Source organism: Mytilus trossulus, chromosome 9 (genome assembly GCF_036588685.1).
Source record: "Mytilus trossulus isolate FHL-02 chromosome 9, PNRI_Mtr1.1.1.hap1, whole genome shotgun sequence".
NCBI classification, from domain to species: domain Eukaryota; kingdom Metazoa; phylum Mollusca; class Bivalvia; order Mytilida; family Mytilidae; genus Mytilus; species Mytilus trossulus.
Genome location: NC_086381.1, coordinates 66,319,232 through 66,340,840, shown reverse-complemented (window position 1 = coordinate 66,340,840; position 21,609 = coordinate 66,319,232). Strand labels below are relative to the sequence as shown.

Sequence of the window (21,609 nt, the reverse complement as noted above, 5' to 3'; positions counted from 1 at the left end):
AAAAATTGATAACGTTAGGTATACCGAAATTGACAAATATAATGCCTTCCCTCGTTAAAACGATCATATAGCATGACATTAAAGAATTATTTATTCAATTCAATAACCTTAACCGTATTTTAGACTCCGTAAGTTTATTATTGCCAAGGTTTATCTCAAGTCTCAACCATTTTCCAAACGGTAGCAACAGATTTGGTCCTAATTAGTAGTAATGGTTACTCCACAGAAGCAGATCGGAATCAGTTATGACGTAGACAGTAATCATTCTAATCGTAATCATGTTCATTGACCATAACGACGATGTAAGCACATTATATAATGACGTTTCGACATCATATAATGAAGTAAACCTAACCACATAATATAAGATTACAATCACATAATATAATGACACAACCACATCATATAAAGATGGTTGCACGTAATATAAAGGAAACTGCACATCATATAATGATAGGTACACATCATATAAGTATATATGCACATCATATAAGTATACTTGCACATCATATAAGGATCTTTCAACATAATATAAGTCTATTTTCACATCATATAATAATGTTTGCACATCATATAAGTACATTTGCACATCATATAAGTATATTTGCACATCATATAAGTATATATGTGCATCTTTAAGTATGTTTGCACATCATATAATGATGTTTGCATATCATATACGGATATTTGCACATCATATGATGACAAGTGCACATCATATACAGGTAAATGCACATCATATAAAGGTAAATGCACATCATATAAGGGTAAATGCACATCATATAAAGGTAATTGCACAACATATAATGAAAAATGGGCATAATAAGACAGTGATGGCGTTCCATACATGTAAAGTCATTTTAAAGCTTGTATACCTTGTAATTGATTTTTTTTTGTGTTTTAGTTTTACTGTTTACCATGGCTTCATCGATACCCGTGTGTGGTGTATGTTATCAAAGCAATATTACCAAACCATGCATAATCTGGTGTTTTGTATGTGATGAAGGGCTTTGTTCAGAATGCAAAGACCACCATAGTCGGTCAAAGGGAACACGAGAACACTGCACCGTACAAATAAGCGAGTATCAGAAAATACCATCCAATGTTGTCAAAATCACTCAAACCTGTGACAAACACAATGAAAAGTACACATTTTATTGCAAAAAGCATGCCTATATCTGCTGTGGTAGTTGCATTGTAGAGAATCACATGGAATGTCGAGACTTCGACAAATTGGCTGATGTAATTCAAAACACTAAACTTTCTAATGCCTTTTACGAAATAGAACAATCATTAGAAGAACTTTCCGAAAATATTCAAATCATTCGAGAAGACAGAGAACACAACTTGAAGAGGTTAACCGAAAAGAAAAGACAAATTGAGCAAGATATCAAACAAACAAGGGCTACAATCAACAATCACTTAGACAAAATACAAGATGATATTATAAAAAAGTTAAATGAAATCGAAGTAAATAAAATTAAGATTATTACAGGACTCCTGATTTTATTAAAGGATAATTACAAAGAGATAACTGAATATCGGACAAACATCAAAAATATCAAGCAACATGCATCAGATATGCAGGCATTTATTGCTGTAAAGGAGCTAGAAACAAAATTGAGAAGCAAAGACGAATTCCTGCAGTCTGTGAGAAACAGCGAAAATTTTAACGACCATGAACTGTCGTACAATTCCAATGTCATAATGCAAAAGTTTGCAAATCATATCAAGAATTTTGGAGAAGTAAACATTGAGACGAGACCAAGTGCTGTAGTCCTTACAAGGCAGAAAGACATACAAGCCCAAAAAATGCTGCCGTATATATTATCTAAGCCAATTAAACATATCAAATTGAACCTGCTTAAAACTATTAATGGGATCGGAGAGTGCATCACGGGTTGTTGCATGTTGCCAGATGGTAAAATGGCGTTTTCGTATGACTATGACAAATCTGTAAGGGTAATTAACTCCAACGGTACCAAACATTTTGGAGTGATTACACCAGCATCGGCATATGACATAGCATACATCAATCACGACAACACACTTGTAGTAACATCAGGAAGTTCAGATACGAAATGTATCACAATCATCGACATACAAAGTAAGCAAATCAAGAAAACAATACCAGTTGATTCTGCTCTATATGGTATAGCAGTGACATCAGATGGCAAATTCATTTGTTCCGCAGCAGGAAAAGGAATTCAACTTATCAACCCCCATAAAAATTCAACAATTGATATAATACGCGATGAAAAAACGTGGTATTCCTACGTGGCTATATTTGGTGATAAAATTTATAATACAAATACTTGCTTAAACGTCGTCACTTGTTATGATCTACAAGGTTCAGAACAATGGTCATTCAAGAACGAACGCGTCCTCAGGGGTCCGCAAGGTATTTCTATCGACAATGATGGTAGAGTGTACGTAGTAGCGGATACGTCTAAGAATGTAGTAGTTTTATCTCCTGATGGACAACAATATAAAGAGATAACTACAGCCAGGAATAGTCTTTGTTATCCTGTATCTCTTGATTATGATGGTACTAAAAATCAATTACTTGTTACAAATTACTGCGATAGAGCAATGATTTTTAATTTAATTTAGATAACGAAATACTTACAGCAAGTGATGGTCTTTCTAGTTCTTATTATCTTGATTTTAAGAGGATTACCAATCAATGAATAGTCGCCAATTTAATGGATAAAGCAATGCATTTCACTCTGAAGTGAATGCACGTTATTTTGATTTAGCTGAAATTGTAATAGTTTTGTTTCAAAGAAGTTTTTTTTTAATGTTATTCTTTTCTGACATAATGATGAATGATGATTGAAGTTGTTCTGATGTATCCTTTTTTTTATATATCTCAAACAATGATGGTGATGTTTACGTTGTAGGAGTATTGTCGGAGAATGTATTATTTTTTAATGTACTACGATACAAAAATGTAGCAACAGAATGGTCTTTACAATCATTTCTCTCGGGATTAAAACAGGAGTACAATTGCAAATCAGTAACTCATGTTACCAGTTGCAAATTTTGACAAAAAGGCAATGCACTGTTACTTTAATTTGATTATTGATTATTACGCATTAAATTAAACGTTAAAATGCTGTTAAATAGATGCATTCATTCCATCGAAGTTGTATTAGTCATGTTAGCAGCATGGTATTTTTTTTTGTTTAATGTGTTTAACTTTTAAAATTTTTGAATGAGCAATAATAATGTAATGCTCAAATACCAAGATATATACTTGTGTTAATCTACTGTATTCGAAATTGAAAAAAAAAAATTAATATACATCTGTAATATCTTCCTCATCCATTTTCATATGCTTCAAATCAAAGTTTTTTCATCTCCCCCGACATTTTACGATTTTAAAGAACGACTTTTTCAGTATTCAGATACCAATTTACATGTCCTGTTTATACTTTTTATACATATGTAAGTCGACCGGACTCACTAATAAATGTATTAAGTAATCTAGGTTATCAACAGTAAACAATGCTTAAGATGAGGGGCAAAACATACCAAAGTCATATGTCGAAAATAAACAAACAACACACTGGCTCAAAAATAAAGACTAATATACAATAAATAGTTCACAAAACAAAACATAGAATACTCAAACTCGACAACACGAACCCCACCATAAAATGGATCTGATATCAGGTACTCCTGAAGGTGAGCAGTTCCTGCTCTACATGTGGCAGCCTTCGTCTTGCCCATGTTATTACAAACCTGGTAATAAGTCTTAATCGGAAGAACTTCTTGTGGAAAAGGGTTCGGGTTGAAAGTTTCGACATTGGCAACTCGTGATTTGTATTATGTTATCATCTGTGAAAAGGATATTCGATAACGGCCAAATGGCGTCCGTAAAACTAAAAAAGGAAGACTCCAACATTACGATTTGGAACTTTTGGTTGAAAAGAGTATTTGTGAACTGTAGCTCTCTATTAGGGAAATCATGATAGAAAATACCACCTCCGGAGTATTGTAGCAACTATGAGGTATATACTCAGTACGCAGGCGTTGCTTGAATAATGCTAAATGGAAATTGAAAGTTCATTATCGGTAAAGCATCTCTTGTGTGTTAAACATTTTTTAACTGACCCTTGTCAATTGTCAATTTATAGATGTAAGTCATGATACTATGTAGACTTAACTCTATCTGACGTTTTCCTTACATCAAGTTCGATGGTTTAGATGAGTTCAACACAGTCACCAAATTTTGAATTATTTAGTGAAAAAAAATCATCTATACAACAGAATGTAAAAATATAGGATACTTCTAACGTCTTCACTTTCTTCCTCAGAAGTTCTTAAATAAAGTAAGCCTCATATGAAGAAAGTAACAAGTCGACAAAAAGTGGGGCACAGTTTTTTCTCCATACAAATACCGATTGTTTACTGAAAAACGCATTCTCCAATCGTTTCAAATATGTTGTCAACCGAGAAACCAATCATCTTGATAATGTCAGTTTTAGTGAATTTGTTGTTAGAACCAGGGTAATTTCTATACATAGTATGCTGTGTCCCTCTCTTAGACAAGATAATTGTATTATGCTGGCTATTCTTCCTACCTATGATTATCCAGGATTTTCTTTTTAGTAAGTTTTGTGGAGGTTTATGTTGATTTCAAAGTGAATTATCAATACCTTATGCATTTATCAAATTGAACAAGTTATGTTTGATTTACACATAAATACGATGTTGTTTTGGAGCTTTATCAGAGAGGACAACAGCAATAGAATAGTTCTTTTTTTCAATTATTTACGTGTCTTGTTGTTTTTGGTACATAATAATGGATAGACAATCATTCACTGCGTTTCATAGTTGCCTCTTCTGAAAACGAGAAAAAAAGCAAATCATCTTAATATGTTAGAAGCATCAGGACTACATTTTAACATTGCAAGAAAAAAACATTGACTACAAATTAGAAAATGTGGTATGAGCGGCAATAAGACAACTCTCCATCCAAGTCTATAAAAAAGGCGCAATCATATTACGTCAAAGTACAGTCTTCAACACGGAGCCTTGAGTATCACCGAACAGCAAGTAATAAATAGTTCCAAAATTGCTAGTGTCCTTTCAAACAGAAAAACCAACAACATTTGATTCAAAATGCAAATGCAGATTTCAGCCTTAGTCCGCTTCCGTGCAGAAAAACACCCAAAGTCTTTAGTAAAATTGATTGAATCATGCTCTTGTATTTGTATTTGTAATAATTTATTCTTGGTGGATATGCCGAGAAAGGAGACATCGATTTGAAAAATAATTACTCAACATTAGCTTTGTTACTTCAGTAAAGGCGATTGGAATAAGTGACGTACAACCTGACAGTCTTGTAGAATAAAACAACTGCAAATTACGTTTTATCAACAAAATAAACACCAAATGACCGAAATTACGCACGAGACCACCACTATCCTTAATGGAAAAATTACTAAGGACGATATCACTATCAAAACCCCCAAAATACCTCTTGTGTTGTATAACGAGAGTGTCTCTTTGTCATTGACAACACTTCAGATAAACCGATAACTAAAACTACCTAAATTCTACTTATTAACTCTATTTGTTTTCACTAATTTTATCAAGATTTCACACAATGACAAAATGAGTTAATTAATTTGAACAGTAAATATAAAGATTCATATAAACATGTGAAGGTTTTGAACCAGTCTCAACGACTGGAAAATACGTGTAAACAAGAAAACAAGTTTTTATAAATGAATTTAGTGTATTTACTGTCGTCTGATTGGTTCAAAGTTGGTTTTTTTCAATGTTGTCAATTTTAATGGCGACGCGCCTACTCTGCCGTTTTATTTCATACGCCAATAATTATGGAAATAATTATTTAATGTGAATAATCAAAAATTAATTTTATGGTTAAATAGATTCAAAATAAATAATAACCATTCATTTAATACTAATCTAATTTACGGGAAAATATATTAAACAAAGGAATAAAGAGTCTATGCCAAATGCGAATGTTTTAGTTCTGCTGTGAAAAAAATGTCTTGAAAACCATTTTAGTCAATTATGTGATCATCTGTATAATGTAATAATTCATTTATTCTATATTTGTAGAAAATTATAAAATGACCCAAAGGCTGATCGTCGCACTTATCCTTCTTCGAATGATCGTAGCAATATCAGCAACGTGCCAATCGCATTATGGTCGTTCATTTCAGAAAAATGTTAACAATTGTTTGTCGCTGGGAATAATGGTTATGAAATGTAGGGAAGAAATAATGGATGCGGGCGTTCACTGTTTAAGATTGTGCGACTTCAAACAAGGCTCAGCAATTCTGCATTTAAACTGTATTTAAGTCAAGAGGAATTTGATGGATAAAAGTAACATAAAAACATACCGAACTGACAGGAAATTTAAAAACAGAAAGTACCTACTCTAATGACAAAATCAAAAGCTCACATCATCAAACGAAGGGATAACAACTGTCATATTCCTCATGAATTAGTATATGTGATTTATTCGAAGAAGTTAACTACAAATCATATTATATATTTATAGCTGACTATTAAGATTCAATCATAATGTAACTCTGATATTAAAACTATTGCTGTTATGCCTGCTGTTATGTATATTTTTGGTAATTAATACTTTAAGTTTATTATGCAATAATTGATAAGGAAAGTGTTCGAAAACGGACTTGCCATATCATAACTTGAAGGATAAATATTAAGATAACAAAACGTTATTCTGGAATGAAAAAGGGACTCCTTGAGATTATGGTTAAACAGGCGTATAGCTCTAGTAGGTTTAGGTGACTTATAACAAGGTGAAACATGTGTGTGTTGTGGGTTAAGTCGTTATTATAGGCATTTTTTTAAATATAAAACATATTTTATTAACAATTACCTGTTACATCAACCCTCAGTTGTCCAGGAGAGCAACTAAGGGGCCCCCATTTTTTACAATCTAATTTGTCGGTGAAAAAGCAAATGAGAAAAAAAACCTCCCACTTTAAATTATTATCATCAACCTTTAAAAATATTGTCTATCCTTGTACAAATGTACATGTAACCTGCAATCATTATCGATCTATGTATCTTTAATGTGCAAGTATTAACTTACATGTTACATAGGAGATTAATAATTTACAACATTGTTACACTAATTTACCAAAATAGCAATCAAATAAGAAAGAATTTATTTTTATCTTTTTTTTTTTTATTAAATTCAAACGATTAATTTATATCAATCCTTTCCTGCTCACAATTTATTAATTTTCATTCAAACGTGTACATGTATGTTGGTGTTTGCTTTCTTTATGAATGTGTTACATGATGAACTATGTTTCCTAGTGTAGGGAATATAGCGATAATTTCTGGAACTAAACTCATCTTTACATAACCTTTTTTACCTCTATTTATATTTGATATATATCTTTTATGTGACAATATAGTGTAAAAAAAATGTGTGTACCTGTTCATATTTTTTCCTTATTCGATTATTTAATTGTGAAGCTTTTATGTGTTTGGTCATTATTGAATTCACTGTAGAATGCAGTATTTGATAGTCTTTGTTTCAATATTGTTCCTACTATTTATCTAACATGTCTAAGTATTTTATCGGTTATATCTTAAACTTTGCAGTACTGTTCATAACGATGGATATGTACCAATTGTCGTTTCAACAATCATGCACCGTCCTTTATTTTCGAATGTGAATTGTCCGATTTTTTCTTATCCCAATGTGTACTTTCGTGCGCAACTGCAGGTATGTGTGGAGTAGGATAAGCTTTTCCTTCAATATCTTCCCTTACTTCAGGTGCTTCGGTGCTCAGTCTTTTTTTTTATATGTTGTATGTTGTAGACTTTACAATATTGTATGTCCTTTTGTTTTTTCGTTTTGCTATAGCGTTGTGAGTTTGAAATACCTTTTAATGCTGCCTTTGTTGTGTAGTACTGTGGATATTTTCTACAATAGTAACCCACCCATTTTAAAACAGAATAAATATTTTCTAGCTAAATCAACAATATGAAGTATATTTCTCAACTGTTAGAAATGTCTTTCTTAAATCTGCGCTGTTGATTGACTATTATAGAGACGGATAATGGTTTATCACGTAAAATATAAAACAAGTGGGTTACAAATATATTTAAATTTTCTTTGTCTCTTTACATTCCTCAACATTTGATTTGTAGCAAAACATTTGTCTCGTTATCATAAATGCATAATGAGATTGTAATTCTTAACCGCTTTAAGCTTGATTTGCTACATGTTCAGTCAATGAGTTTGACACATTCTTTTGTGTAGATATTTATGTTTACTATATCCAAATACATTCATCATAGATACCAGGACTAAATTTAGGTTATACGCGAGACGCGCGATTCGTCTACAAAAAACTTATCAGTGACTCTCGAATCCAAAAAAGTTAAAAAGGCCAAATAAAGTACGAAGTTGAAGAGCATTGAGAACCAAAATTTCTAAAGGTTTGCCAAATAAAGCTAAGGTGATTTATGCGTGAGGTAGAAAAAGCCTTTAAAGTTGTTATTTATGTATTATTGTCATTTTGTTTATTTTCTTTGGTTACATCAGACTCGGACTTCTCTTGAACTGAATTTTAATGTGCGTATTGTTATGCGTTTACTTTTCTACATTGGTTAGAGGTATAAGGGGAGGGTTGAGATCTCACAAACATGTTAAACCTCGCCGCATTTTTACGCCTGTCCCAAGTTAGGAGCCTCTGGCCTTTGTTAGTCTTGTATTATTTTAATTTCAGTTTCTTGTGTACAATTTGGAAATTAGTATGGCGTTCATTATCACTGGACTAGTATATATTTGTTTAGGGGCCAGCTGAAGGACGCCTCCGGATGCGGGAATTTCTCGCTACATTGAAGACCTGTTGGTGACCTTCTGCTGTTGATTTTTATTTGGTCGGGTTGTTGTCTCTTTGAAACATTCCCCATTTCCATTCTCAATTTTATTTGTATTTCAAAAAATTCTAAAATTTGTAAACAGTAAATTCAAACATATAACCATCACAAATGACAATTCATGTCAGCAATGAGTCTTTCTCAATCATTAACATGAATCAGTGTGAAGAGGATTGTTAGGAATTAGATATCCGCACCTATCAGACCAAAGACCTACATGAAATTATGTTTTGTCTTGCTTCTCCGTCTGGTATCTGCGTTTTGAAGTTATAACACATTGTACTATGTAGAATGGTTACAACATGTACAACTTACCATGAACATTCTGAGGATACAATATCAGATGTTCGTCGTTTATACATACAAATAAGAAAACTTTTGTGTGACAATGAAAAATCTCTCTATACAGGTCACAATATATCTATAAATAATCCCATGATGATTGGTGAAAAATACTTCAATCAGGAAAACCACTGAATAAATCGCTTCTGACTGTAAACAGCTGGTTTAAACGTTCTAACAGGCGCCAACCTAAGCCTTTTCCAAAGACAGGAGTGTTACACCACAACTTACAGAGATTCACTATAAATTATCAATTGAATGGCTTAACTTGATCAATAAGACATCTAAACAAAAACAAGTAAAACTTGAATTGTGTCAAAGAGAGAATAACCTGACCAAGAAGCAAAAAAACGCACAAGGCCACCAATGGATCTTACAACACAGCGACACAATATTGCATCCGGATGATGGCTCCTAGCAAAATAATGTACTAGCTCAGCAAAAACGTCACACTAAACTCAGAAACATATAAAATAACCAAAAGTTACAAAAGCAAACAAGAATTACAAAGGTCAGAGGCTCCTGAATTTATATAGTCGCAACAATGGTACGGGTATAAATTATATTTTGTGATATCTCAATCAACTCCTTATACATCTAGAAAATAATAAAAATAAAATTTTCACAGCAATATGCACAAATTAAAAAACAATGGTTATTTCGTAACCAAAATTAATCAATTTCGAAGACTGGACGTACTATCATGACTATTATCCAGAATAAATCTTCAGATTTCAAATGTTTGGCTTTAAGCGTTAACGTAACTGATGAAGGTAAATCCAGAAAAGCGCTTCGGACGCATGGAATTATTAAACGTGTTGTTTACAATTTTTTAACAACACTGGGTCGAAACTTATGCTGGTGGACTATCAGTGTCCGAGGGTATCATCAGCTCAGTAGTCAGTACTTCGGTACTTATACGATTTAACAAACTTTTTCTAAAGGTGTCCGTTTTATCAATTTTGAAATTATTTAGAAACTAAGGTATCAACTCCCTCACAGAAGGTGACTTTAGATGAATTTGGCTATTTATTTTAGTTTTTTTTTGTCATATAGCTCTTCAACAGTTTCAGTACTTATACATCTTTGGATTTCAAATATTTGGCTTTGAGCATCCCTAATGAAGGTAATTCATGTAATTATGAAACGTGTTGTTTTTTAATTCTTAACATTACTGGGTCGATATCTCTAATGGTGGACTTTCAGTCCCCGAGGGTATCATCAGCTCAGTAGTCAGTTCTTCAGTACTTACATGATTTAACAAACTGTTCTTAAATTGTCCGTATATAGAATTGAAATTATTCAGAAACTAAGGTTTCAACTGTCTCAGGCAAAGTTGACTTTAGATGAATTTGGCTATTTATTTTAGGTATTCTTGTCATATAACTCTTTAACGGTTTCGGTACTTATACAGTTTCTGGTTTCAAATGTTTGGCTTTGAGCGTCTCTGAGGAAGGTAAATCCAGAAAAGCGCTTCGAACGCATGGAATTATTAAACGTAATGTTTTCAATTTTTACATTACTGGGTAGATACATCTGCTGGTGGACTATCGGTCCCCGAGAGTATCATCAGCTCAGTAATCAGTACTTCGGCACTGACATGATTTAACAAACTTTTCTAAAAGTCCGTTTATAGATTTGAAATTATTCAGAAACAAAGGTTTCAACTCCCTCATGCAAAGTTGACTTTTGATGAATTTGGCTATTTGCTTTAGGTATTTTTGTCATATAGCTCTTCAACGGTTTCAGTACTTATACATCTTCGGATTTCAAATATTTGGCTTTGAGCATCCCTAATGAAGGTAAATCCAGAAAAGCGCTTCGAAAGCATAGAATTATTAAACGTGATGTTTTCAATTTTCTATGAAGTAACTTACTATAATGTAAAAAAAGTTTGAACTAATGGTTTGTAGTTCTATACACTAAAATAGTTTAATGATTTTTGAGAGGTTTTGAGGAAAGGTGTCTTTTGTGATCCCTGATCCTCCAGTATACAAGTCTTGCCTTTTTCCAAAAATGTTCCTTTAAAAAGAAATATCTATCCAGCTTGGGACATGATATATTAACGGGACATTACACTCAACACTAATAATAATTACATTGTCGCGTCATTATATGTTTACCAATTATCGAAAAACTAAGGATTTTCTTATCCAAGGAGTAAATTACCTTGGCCGTATTTGGCACAACTTTTTGGAATATTGGATCCTCAATGCTCTTCAACTTTTTACTTGTTTGGCTTTATAACTATTTTGATATGAGCGTTACTGATGAGTCTAATGTAGACGAAACGAGCGTATGGCGTACTTAATTATAATCCTGGTACATTTGATAACTATTTACCTATATGATACAAAAAGAAAGATTATTCAAATGATAGAGCTGAATTAAATTTTCAATATTTGATTCTGCATGGACAACAGCGAATATCCCGTTGTCGTCTCTATGATATGAACAAAATCTAATTGATTTGAAATTTCAAAAAAAAATGTAATTCAATCAGAAAGAACGTTTGTTTAAGTAGAAATTAGCATTTGCAATTGTAATTACCTTCCTGTTTTGCTTGTTTTTATCAGAAAATAAGACATACAATAAAATAATTAAATCTACAAATATATAGTAGCATCTTTTGTCTTGTAACTTAATGTCTAGTAATTTCTCGATTAAAGTAACCATATTATTTATTCAATACAAATCTATTAAGTTATTCATATTTAATTTCACATGGTGATTAAATTGTTTTTAAGAGTTTTGAATCATGTTATGTAGTAATCATTTAACTTACTTTGTACAAGGTGTCAATCTAAATTCTTCTTTTTTTCTTACTTTGTAATTAAATAATTCACACCTAACATATATATGCACATGTCATACCTTGCCATTGTATGTCTTGCAGACATTCGTATATTCAAATGAAAATAACTACCGTTTTCTTTTAAAAACTTGGTTGGTATGATAGTCCCCGATCCATGATTTTTCATGCAATTAACCCAGTTCATTAAATAAAATATACTTATATCATGTATATTTATAAAGTATTATATCGATTAAATAAAGTGGTAATTTTCGTTATTCTGATAATTCGCCTAAATCTATGTTTTACAATTAAGATGTTTGTTCTTTGAATTTACCGCGAATAGCACTTAATATTTACATTATGGTGTCATAGAGATAAACGTTATAACAAGTCACATGATACATTTACCTGTGGTTTACCTTCCTGGTAGAAGTTCACATTTTACAGTCGTTTTACACCTTTAAAGTTAATAAATTCGTATGTATGCTATGTTATATTATCATGATTGTGTACATTTAACATGTTAATTAACGCCAGAATATATAAGTGAGGTTGATATGTCCTATTTTCTTTTGTTTAAATGGTGTATCCAAGGTACAATTACAACATGTAAAAGGGAGATAATCAACCTATTAATATAATCGTCTAGACTTACGTGAGCAGGGACGGATTTAGGCGGGGGCGTGGCGGGCGTGCGCCCCCCCCTAAAATTTGCAAAGCATGGGTTGTCCTCAGCTCAATAAAGTATCTGAACAGACGACGAATATTAATGTCGTCGCATTGCATCTGTTTTAACATTCAAAGAAGTATATAACAGTAAGTTTAACAGAATCAACGTGATTACTAATAAACTGGCTCACGGTTTATTTATAAGTTCTATGAACATATTATATAATTATTTCAAAGAAAGATGTCAATCGCGGTACTGCGTTTGGTGAAAAAATAGCATAGGCTTTAAGAAGTTCAAGTAAAAAAATTGTGACATGGTAGTTGCGGATTTTATAAACAATTTCTTTGATAATTGAAGTTCAAAAACAACCCTACCTCACTTTCCCACGAAGTAGGCTAAAGTGCCCTACCCGCGGTTGGGTTGGTTATTTCACTATGACACGGCCAAGAAAACAGTCCTGTTTAAATTCTTTCTTAATGAAAGATAGGAATACTGGTTCAAGCGAAAGGTTCGTTTATCAATTTTTATTATTGTTTAATATCTCTGTATGATATCAATATATGTTTCTAACTTTCAACCTGTAAAGTTTGCCGAAGCATGCATAAACGGTCAAGGCCCCAACCCGTACAACCATATTACATAGGATCCCACGAAAATAAACATATCTTCGCAAGGACCTCATTCTCATTTTACTGGTTTGCGGTAGACATGGTAGATATGAATATAAAAAGTTTGACACGACCTCCGGAAATAGAAGAAAAGAAAAATTAAATAAAGACAATTAAAAATCGCTGGCAAAAGTAGAAATTCTTGTTTTCAAAATCTTATATTGGTCGGTGAGCTATTATTGAGTCAATTAATAGAAGCTCGCAGATTTCTTGTTAATCATGGTGATTGCAGATTGTCAGGGGTGGATTTATGCGGGTTTAGTTAGAAACTTAAATTTCTCGCTAATTTTACCACAAAATATTTATTTCTCGCCACGCTTGGCAAGATATCTACATTGCACCCTCTCTAGAAGAATATTTCAATAATTTCGATAATAATACCTCAAAATTTTTTTCGCCTCGCTCCGCTCAGCAGAAATTTAACTTTGCGCCCCCCTAACCGAAAATCCTGTATCCGCCCCTGGTGAGCATCTGCCATAGTTGACATTTTCATAACTTATCTCATGCATTTGATAACAAGTAACATTATTATGGTTGATATACTCGTTTTCATAAGATGGACTTATTAGTTCAAAGTTAGAGGACAATCTTTTTTTTTAAAGAGCATTGCTGGCAAACTTGATCAATTCAAAATATTTATGTACAGTTAAAAGGCGACCAGACTAGTTTTTTTAACTCTCAGACCAGGATTATGATAGCATTTTATCAAATTTGCTTTCTGTTCATCCGGAAAGTAACACAAACATTGTCCATTCCTTAACGCATAAGATCAGAATCAACAAGTTATTCGTATAATTGGTGTTAGAGCATCTTCTTCCAAGTAATCATGAAATTGCTCTCTTTTAAAGCCGTATTCTGGAAATTATTTAAAAAAAAATAATCTTTCTACTTATAATGAGGTACAATATGCCGGTGAATAATATATGTTTAATTCTGCTGGTCAAGAACACACTGTTTCAAGTTGTGGTGTGCATCATATAATATCCAACAGCATTCATCCTGATACTTGTAAAGGCATTTTGTTTTTGATATGGTGTATAAAATTATGTCAGAACTCAAATGAAACAGACACGCTTGTCTTAATTAATCTGCATTACTCGATTCCTAAAGACAAATACACGAAAGAAGTATAATACCGCCTACCACAAACACACATACGCACAAACACAAAAACAGAACACCATACCCACCACTTTATCCCAGAATTTCTAACTTACGCCGACTACTATTGTGAAAAATTATAATTGGAACCTACACATAAATTTTTTTTACTTTTCTGAAGAAGACTATAATTGAAAACAAAAATATATTATCTCCCCATAATGATAGAATGCTATGACAATTGACCAGAGTTATCTTACATTAATGACAGAGAGGGGCTAGCAAACAAGTCCTTAAGTCAAGCCTAATTACCGTTAAAACAATTTTCCACTAAAAATCAATGTTACTTTATTCAAATATAAGGACTTTGTTAGCTGAATATATTTATTTTATTAGATAATATGAATTTTTATGGCAATAGGTAAACATACTTAGTCTACTAACTGAAATAAATTGTGTAAAAGTTAGGTGGGGATGTATAATAATGTCCATATAATTTGCTAATGGTTTGTCAAAATTTAGCTTATATCATGCTTTTTATCAAAAAATTAAACCCTGTTATACTCTTCAAGTTGTGTACAATTGTCAAATTTCGTAAAGATCAAGCTTGCAAAACCCACTTTTGTGTGATAGATACAAAAAATTAAACGATAGAAATTTAAGATAAAATTTAAGAGGATAGCTTGAATAATAGACAATCGAATTAAAAAGAGAATAATTGGGTCACCGGACTCGTTATCTTTCTATTTGATAAAATAGATAAATTCGTAACATTTTTGTTTAGTGTCTATATTTGAATTATTTCCCCTAACGTATCAAAGTTGAAACAATATGACACAAACAAAGATATTCCGGTTTTTTTCCTGTTAAATACAGTAGTAATGTATGATTAAACACACAGTTTCAACATAAAATGTCTCCCGCATGAAAAACAAAATACTCTCGAAATTTTAAATTGTATTAAACATGTTTTAAGATCTAGACCGTTTTTTATCTGCGCTTTCAAAATCGAAATTATTAACAAAATGCAAAAAATAATGTTTCAACTGTCATTTGACTAATAGAATATATTTAATTAAACATTTCATGATAATTAAATATGGATTAAAGTTTCGAATCTAGCAATGTATGATTATATTATTATGATAATCGTCCAATGTTTATATAATCTGTATATATGTTCTGATGCTGTTCATCGGATTTTGACTCCTTTGCTAGAAATAGAACATGAGGTTCAGGCTGCAGTTTCTCACGAAAACTATAGCAATAAGAGAAAAAAAGACTATCTGGTAAAATTAAATGCCCCTGAAATGCTGTTTATACCTTTATTTCTAAAACAATCAGAGCAAAGTTTTTTCTGACAAAATAGATCAACATTGAAAAACTGGCATGTATCTACCACAAAAAGGATTTGAAACTTCTAAAAAAAGAAACCACCATCAAATAATTATCCTATAATTGTAAGTTTTAAACAGTGTTTATTGATATCTATAAAACAATAAGAACTAATATTTTGTGATAAAAATATAAATTCCAAAAGTGTGGACAAGATTTTTTAAACCAAATATTTGTTAAAAAAAACAAATCATACTTCATGTACTTTTCGTTTTTGTAAAATTGTCTTAGATTTTTCAATTGATTTAGTCAAGGGTTTGTTTGATTTTTTTGAATTTATCATTGTTTTCTTTAATATAACAGGAGCTTTGTATATGTTTCATTGCAAAAATTAAAAGTATCTGCTATTTTTTTGCTATAAACCATGTCAAGTATCTGCTATTATTTGCTATAAACCATGTCAACCTCTTTTGGAGTAAAAATAGATCCATTGTTTTTTGGGCAATTATATTGAAAAGTATAATAGATTATGAGAGACACATGTATTGACCAGCAAACAACAAACTAATAACTGCAAAATAATCAGATTTACATAAATTTTCAAGCGATTTTGTAGAGGGAGTTGTGCCCTTGAATGACAATGTGGGAAGTTTATAGGTTTTGCTAGTATTTTCTTCAACACTCTGATAAATAAGGAGAAGTTGTTAACAGCAAAAAAAATAAACAAGATATACTATACATAACAGTCAAACGTCTGTAGTAATGGTTGTTGTCAATCGATTCATAATGTGGGTTATTGCCCTTAAATCGACGGTTTTAATCAATTTATTTTGGGGTTTTTGTTGAGCCTGCGACTATTGTCGTAGAAAGCTCGACATAGGGATAGTGATCCGGTTCAGCGGCGTTAGCCTACTTCTTAAAACCATTATATTTAAAAAGGTGATAGAGCTGGATGCTTCATACTTTTTATATAGATGCCTCATGGTACGACTTTTCCGTCAGTCACATGTCCAATGTCATTGACCTCATGTTCATGGTTCAGTGGCTACTTGAAAAAAAAGTTCAGATTATTTGTAATTTTAAAGTCTCTCTTATTATAAGCAATAGAATAACTATATTTTGTATGTGCGTACCTTGCAAGGTCCTCATGCCCGTCAGACAGTTTTCACTTGACCTCGACCTCATTTCATGGATCAGTGAACAAGGTTAAGTTTTGGTGGTCAAGTCCATATCTATTTTACTATAACCAATAGGTCTATTATATTGGGTGTTGTAAGGACTGTAAAAGAGGGACGAAAGATACCAGAGTGACAGCCAAACTTATAAATCGAAAATAAAGTGACAACGCCTAACTAAAAATGAAAGAGAAACAGACAAACAATAGAACTCATGACACAACATAAAAAACTAAAGAATAAGCAACACGAATCCCACAGGTGCTCCGGAAGGGTAAGCAGATATTGAACCACACGTGGCACCCTTTGTGTTGCTTATGTTATACCAAATCCGGTAAATAGTCTAATTCGATAGGTCACATGCATCAAAGGTAAGGGGATTGCAGTTACGACGCAATGAACATATCCGATATCGTTTGTGAAACGGTTATTCCATAACGGTCAACCAACTCGTGATGGTGTCCGTAAAGTATACATGTCCAACTGGCAGGTGTCATCTAACCTTGACCTCATTTTCATGGTTCAGTTGTTGTAGCTAAGTGTTTGTGTTTTGGTCTGTTTTTCTTATACTATATGCAATAGATCTACTATATTTGGTGTATAACATGATTGTAAGGTACATGTCAAGCTGACAGGTGTCATTTGACCATGACCTCATTTTCATGGTTCAGTGGTCAAAGTTAACTTTTTGAGTATCGGTGTTTTTTTCTTATACTATATGCAAAAGGTCTAGTATATTTTGTGTATGGAAGTGTTGTATGATTATAATGTCAGTCGCTTAGGTTTTATTAAACTTGACCTCATTTTCACGGTTCAATGCTCCGTGTTAAGTATTTGTGTTTTTGGTCTGTTTTTTTAAACTAGCAATAGGTCAACTATATTTGTTGTATGGAAAAATTCTTAGCTGTACATGTTCATCTGACCTTGACCTCATTTTCATGGTTCATTGGTCAATGTTTAGTTTTCTTTGGTTATGTTAAGTTTATGTGACAGTTGTGATAAAGTTTGATATTTAGGACTATCAATACAATATCAATGATTAGTAAAGAAGGCGAGACATTTCTGCGTGTGCACTCTTGTTTGTCTATTATTTGAAAAGTATTCCAAATATTTAGTAACTGTGCAGAGGGAAAGTGTTCATCAAACCACAAATTTAAAAATTACTCAGATTGACAGAAAAATAGCTACTGAATCCTTGTTTCAGAAAGACTGACAATCATTGTTTCTAATGGATTTTGCTTTTGGCTTATTTTGTTAAACTAGTATAAAAATAGAGATATAGAAAAAGGTGTAAAAAAGATCTACTTTAATAAAAAAAAATTGCTGATTAGTGATAATGTGAAATGCATATCCAAATGAAATATTTGTGAGTTGAGCGTGTTAGCTTCTCAGAAGTCTCTGTTTTTGAAATGGCAAAGGTAAATCAATGTGTTATTTAAACACATACCCCTTTAAACGTCGTTTTCAAAAAACAAAAACAAAAACAGAGTCATGTTTAGCAAAGTGTCTTGAGATTCTTTTTCGATAAAAAGGACAAGTAAAGGAAACAGTAGTATACCGATGTTCAAAACTCATTAATCGATAGAAAAAACAAATCCAGATCACAAACCAAAACCAAGGGAAACACATCAAATATAAAAGGAGAATGACGACACAACATTAAAATGTAACACACACACAAACGAAGTAAGCATTAGTAACATCAAAACTAAATACATGAATTTGGGACAGAAAAGTACCATCACACGTCTTATAATAATATGACTTCACACTCAAATATAAGAGGAAAAAAACGACACAATAGAAACACAACGTTAAACTATAACACACACATAAACGACCCATAATATAACAATGACCATATTCGTGACTTGGTTCAGGATCTTTTTTTTATAGAATACTCTTATTGATGATGAAATATATGTATATTTAGTGATTATAAAATACCTAATTGTTATACATTGTAACTACATTATTTTGTTTTTAGTTATACTGTTTACAATGGCATCATCATCAACCACGTGTGGTGTATGTGAACAAAGCAATATTACCAAACCATCCACAATCTGGTGTTTTGAATGTGACGAAGGGCTTTGTTCAGAATGCAAAGACCACCATAGTCGGTCAAAGGGAACACGAAAACATTGCACATTACCAATAAGTGAGTATCAGAAAATACCATGTGATGTTGTCAAAATCACTCAAACCTGTAGCAAACATAACGAAAAGTACACAATCTATTGCAAAAAGCATGACAGTCTTTGTTGTGGAAGTTGCATTGTCGAGAACCATATGGAATGTCGAGACTTTGACAAATTGACTGATGTGATTCAAAACACTAAACTTTCAAATGCCTTTTACGAGATAGAACAATCATTAGCAGAACTTTCCGACAATATTCATATAATTCGAAAGGACAGAGAAAACAACCTCGAAAGGTTATCAAAAGAGAAAACGCAGATTGAGCAAGCAATCACACAAACCAGGAGTACAATCAACAACCATTTAGACAAAATACAGGACGACATTATAAAAAAGTTAAATGAAACCGAAGTAAATGAAAGTAAGATAATAAGCGAACTCCTGATATTATTAAAGGAAAATGACAGAGAGATAACTGAAATCCGAACAAAAATTGAAAATATCAAGCAACATGCTACAGATTTTCAAACATTTATTGCTATGAAGGAGCTCGAAAAACGAATTTCTATCAAAGACCAATTCCTGCAGTCGATGATAAACAGCGGAAACTTTAAAGATAGCGATCTAACGTACAATCCCAATTCCGCTATGCAAGATTTAGCTAATCGTATCAAGAATTTTGGAGAAGTAAAGATTGAGAAAAAACCATGCAATGTTGTCCTCACGAGGAGGAAAGACAAACAAGCCCAAATAATGCTGACGCACATATTATCCAGATCAGTTGACAATATTAATTTGAAACTGCTTCAAACTATAAATGAAACAGGAGACTACGTAAGGGGCTGTTGCATGTTACCAGATGGTAAAACGGCGTTTTCGCATTACTCTTCAAAAACTGTAAGAGTATTCAACTTGAATGGCACCAAAGACTTTGAAGTAAGTACAAGAACATATGCATATGACGTGGCGTACATCAGTCATGACAACACACTTGCTGTAACATCAGGAGAGTCTGATACGAAATGTATCACAATCATAGACATACAAAGCAAACAAATCAAGATAACAATACCAGTTGATTCTGAGTATTATGGCATAGCAGTGACAGATGGCAAATTCATTTATTCTGCAAAAGGAAAAGGAATTCGGTTGTTCAATCCGCACAACAACTCAACAACTGATATAGTCCGCGATAATCAAACACCAAAGTATTGTTACGTGGCAACATTTGATGACAAAATTTACCATACAAACAACAAATCAAAATCCGTAACATGTTATGATCTACAAGGTACTGTAGAATGGACATTTAAGAACGAACGAGTCCTCAGCGGTCTGAAAGGTGTATCTGTCGACAATGATGGTAATGTTTACGTAGTAGGAGAATTGTCGAAAAATGTAGTAGTTATATCTTCTGATGGACATCAATACAAAGAGATAGCTAAAGCCAGTGATGGACTTTTCAATTCTTTTTCTCTTGATTATAACAGAAGTACAAATCAGTTACTAGTTTCGAATTTTTCCAATAAGGCTTTTATTTATAAATTGATTTGAATATTGATCATTCAAACTGCCGATTTACAATTGCTTGTCTAATGATCATTGATTGTTTTCACGCCATACATATGTAGTATAGTTAAGCTATTCTTTTTTAACTAGTATTCAAATCAATTGATGAAAAATACATACTATTTGTACTTTCTTTCTCATGCTTTTTGTTTGTTTGAACCAATTCAGAGCTTTGGCCGTCTCATCTGCTTTTTATGATTTAATAGAACGAGCTTACAGTAGTTAGTTAAAACTTACATGTTTCTTGTACACCTTAAAAAATTGAATGCAATTTAGTATGAAGCAACACGAAGGGTGCCACATGTAGAGCAGGATCTGTTTACCCTTCCGGAGCACCTGAGATCACCTCTAGTTTTTGGTGGGATTCGTGTTGTTTATTCTTTCGTTTTCTATGTAGTGTTATGTGTACTATTGTTTGTCTGTTTGTCCTTTTCATTTTTAGCCATGGCGTTGTCAGTTTATTGTCGATTTATGAGTTTGACTGTCCCTCTCGTATCTTTCGTCCCTCTTTTGTACCTTTAAACACTGCATCACCTTAATTATGTTCATTTATACATCACATGTCTCTTTCATGTCTGAACAGAGAGTTGATATTCCAGGGGCATGTTAGAGAACGCCTCGTCCTTTTTCTGAAAAAGATCATCGGAAAATACCAAGACCTTGTTAATAAATAATCCTTATCAACTTGTTAAAATATACAAGATGACATTGAAGTATAGATTCTGGGTTACGACTTTGTTTTTCGTCTTCATAGCGTGTTATAGTGTTCTTTTATTTGTTTTTTTTTTATTTTATTATTACTGTTTAGTGTAATTTTTGTGATATTATTTGACGTGACTCGTTCCTTGTACATGCCGTCATTGTGTTATTATGCTGATTTATCTTTTACATTGT

General features: G+C 32.4%; 1 protein-coding gene across 1 annotated transcript; it reads left to right on the top strand.

Moving 5' to 3' along the window:
* Window positions 1-19,005: 19,005 nt before the first annotated feature.
* Window positions 19,006-20,700, top strand: LOC134684873 (uncharacterized). Its single transcript, XM_063544182.1, has one exon. The coding sequence runs from the start codon at window positions 19,006-19,008 to the stop codon at window positions 20,698-20,700; it is 1,695 nt and encodes a 564-aa protein (XP_063400252.1).
* The last annotated feature ends 909 nt before the right edge of the window (window positions 20,701-21,609 follow it).

What these genes read in the sequence shown, in the direction of transcription:
- LOC134684873 (XM_063544182.1), top strand. Translation starts at nt 19,006, where the DNA reads ATGGCATCATCATCAACCACGTGTGGTGTATGTGAACAAAGCAATATT.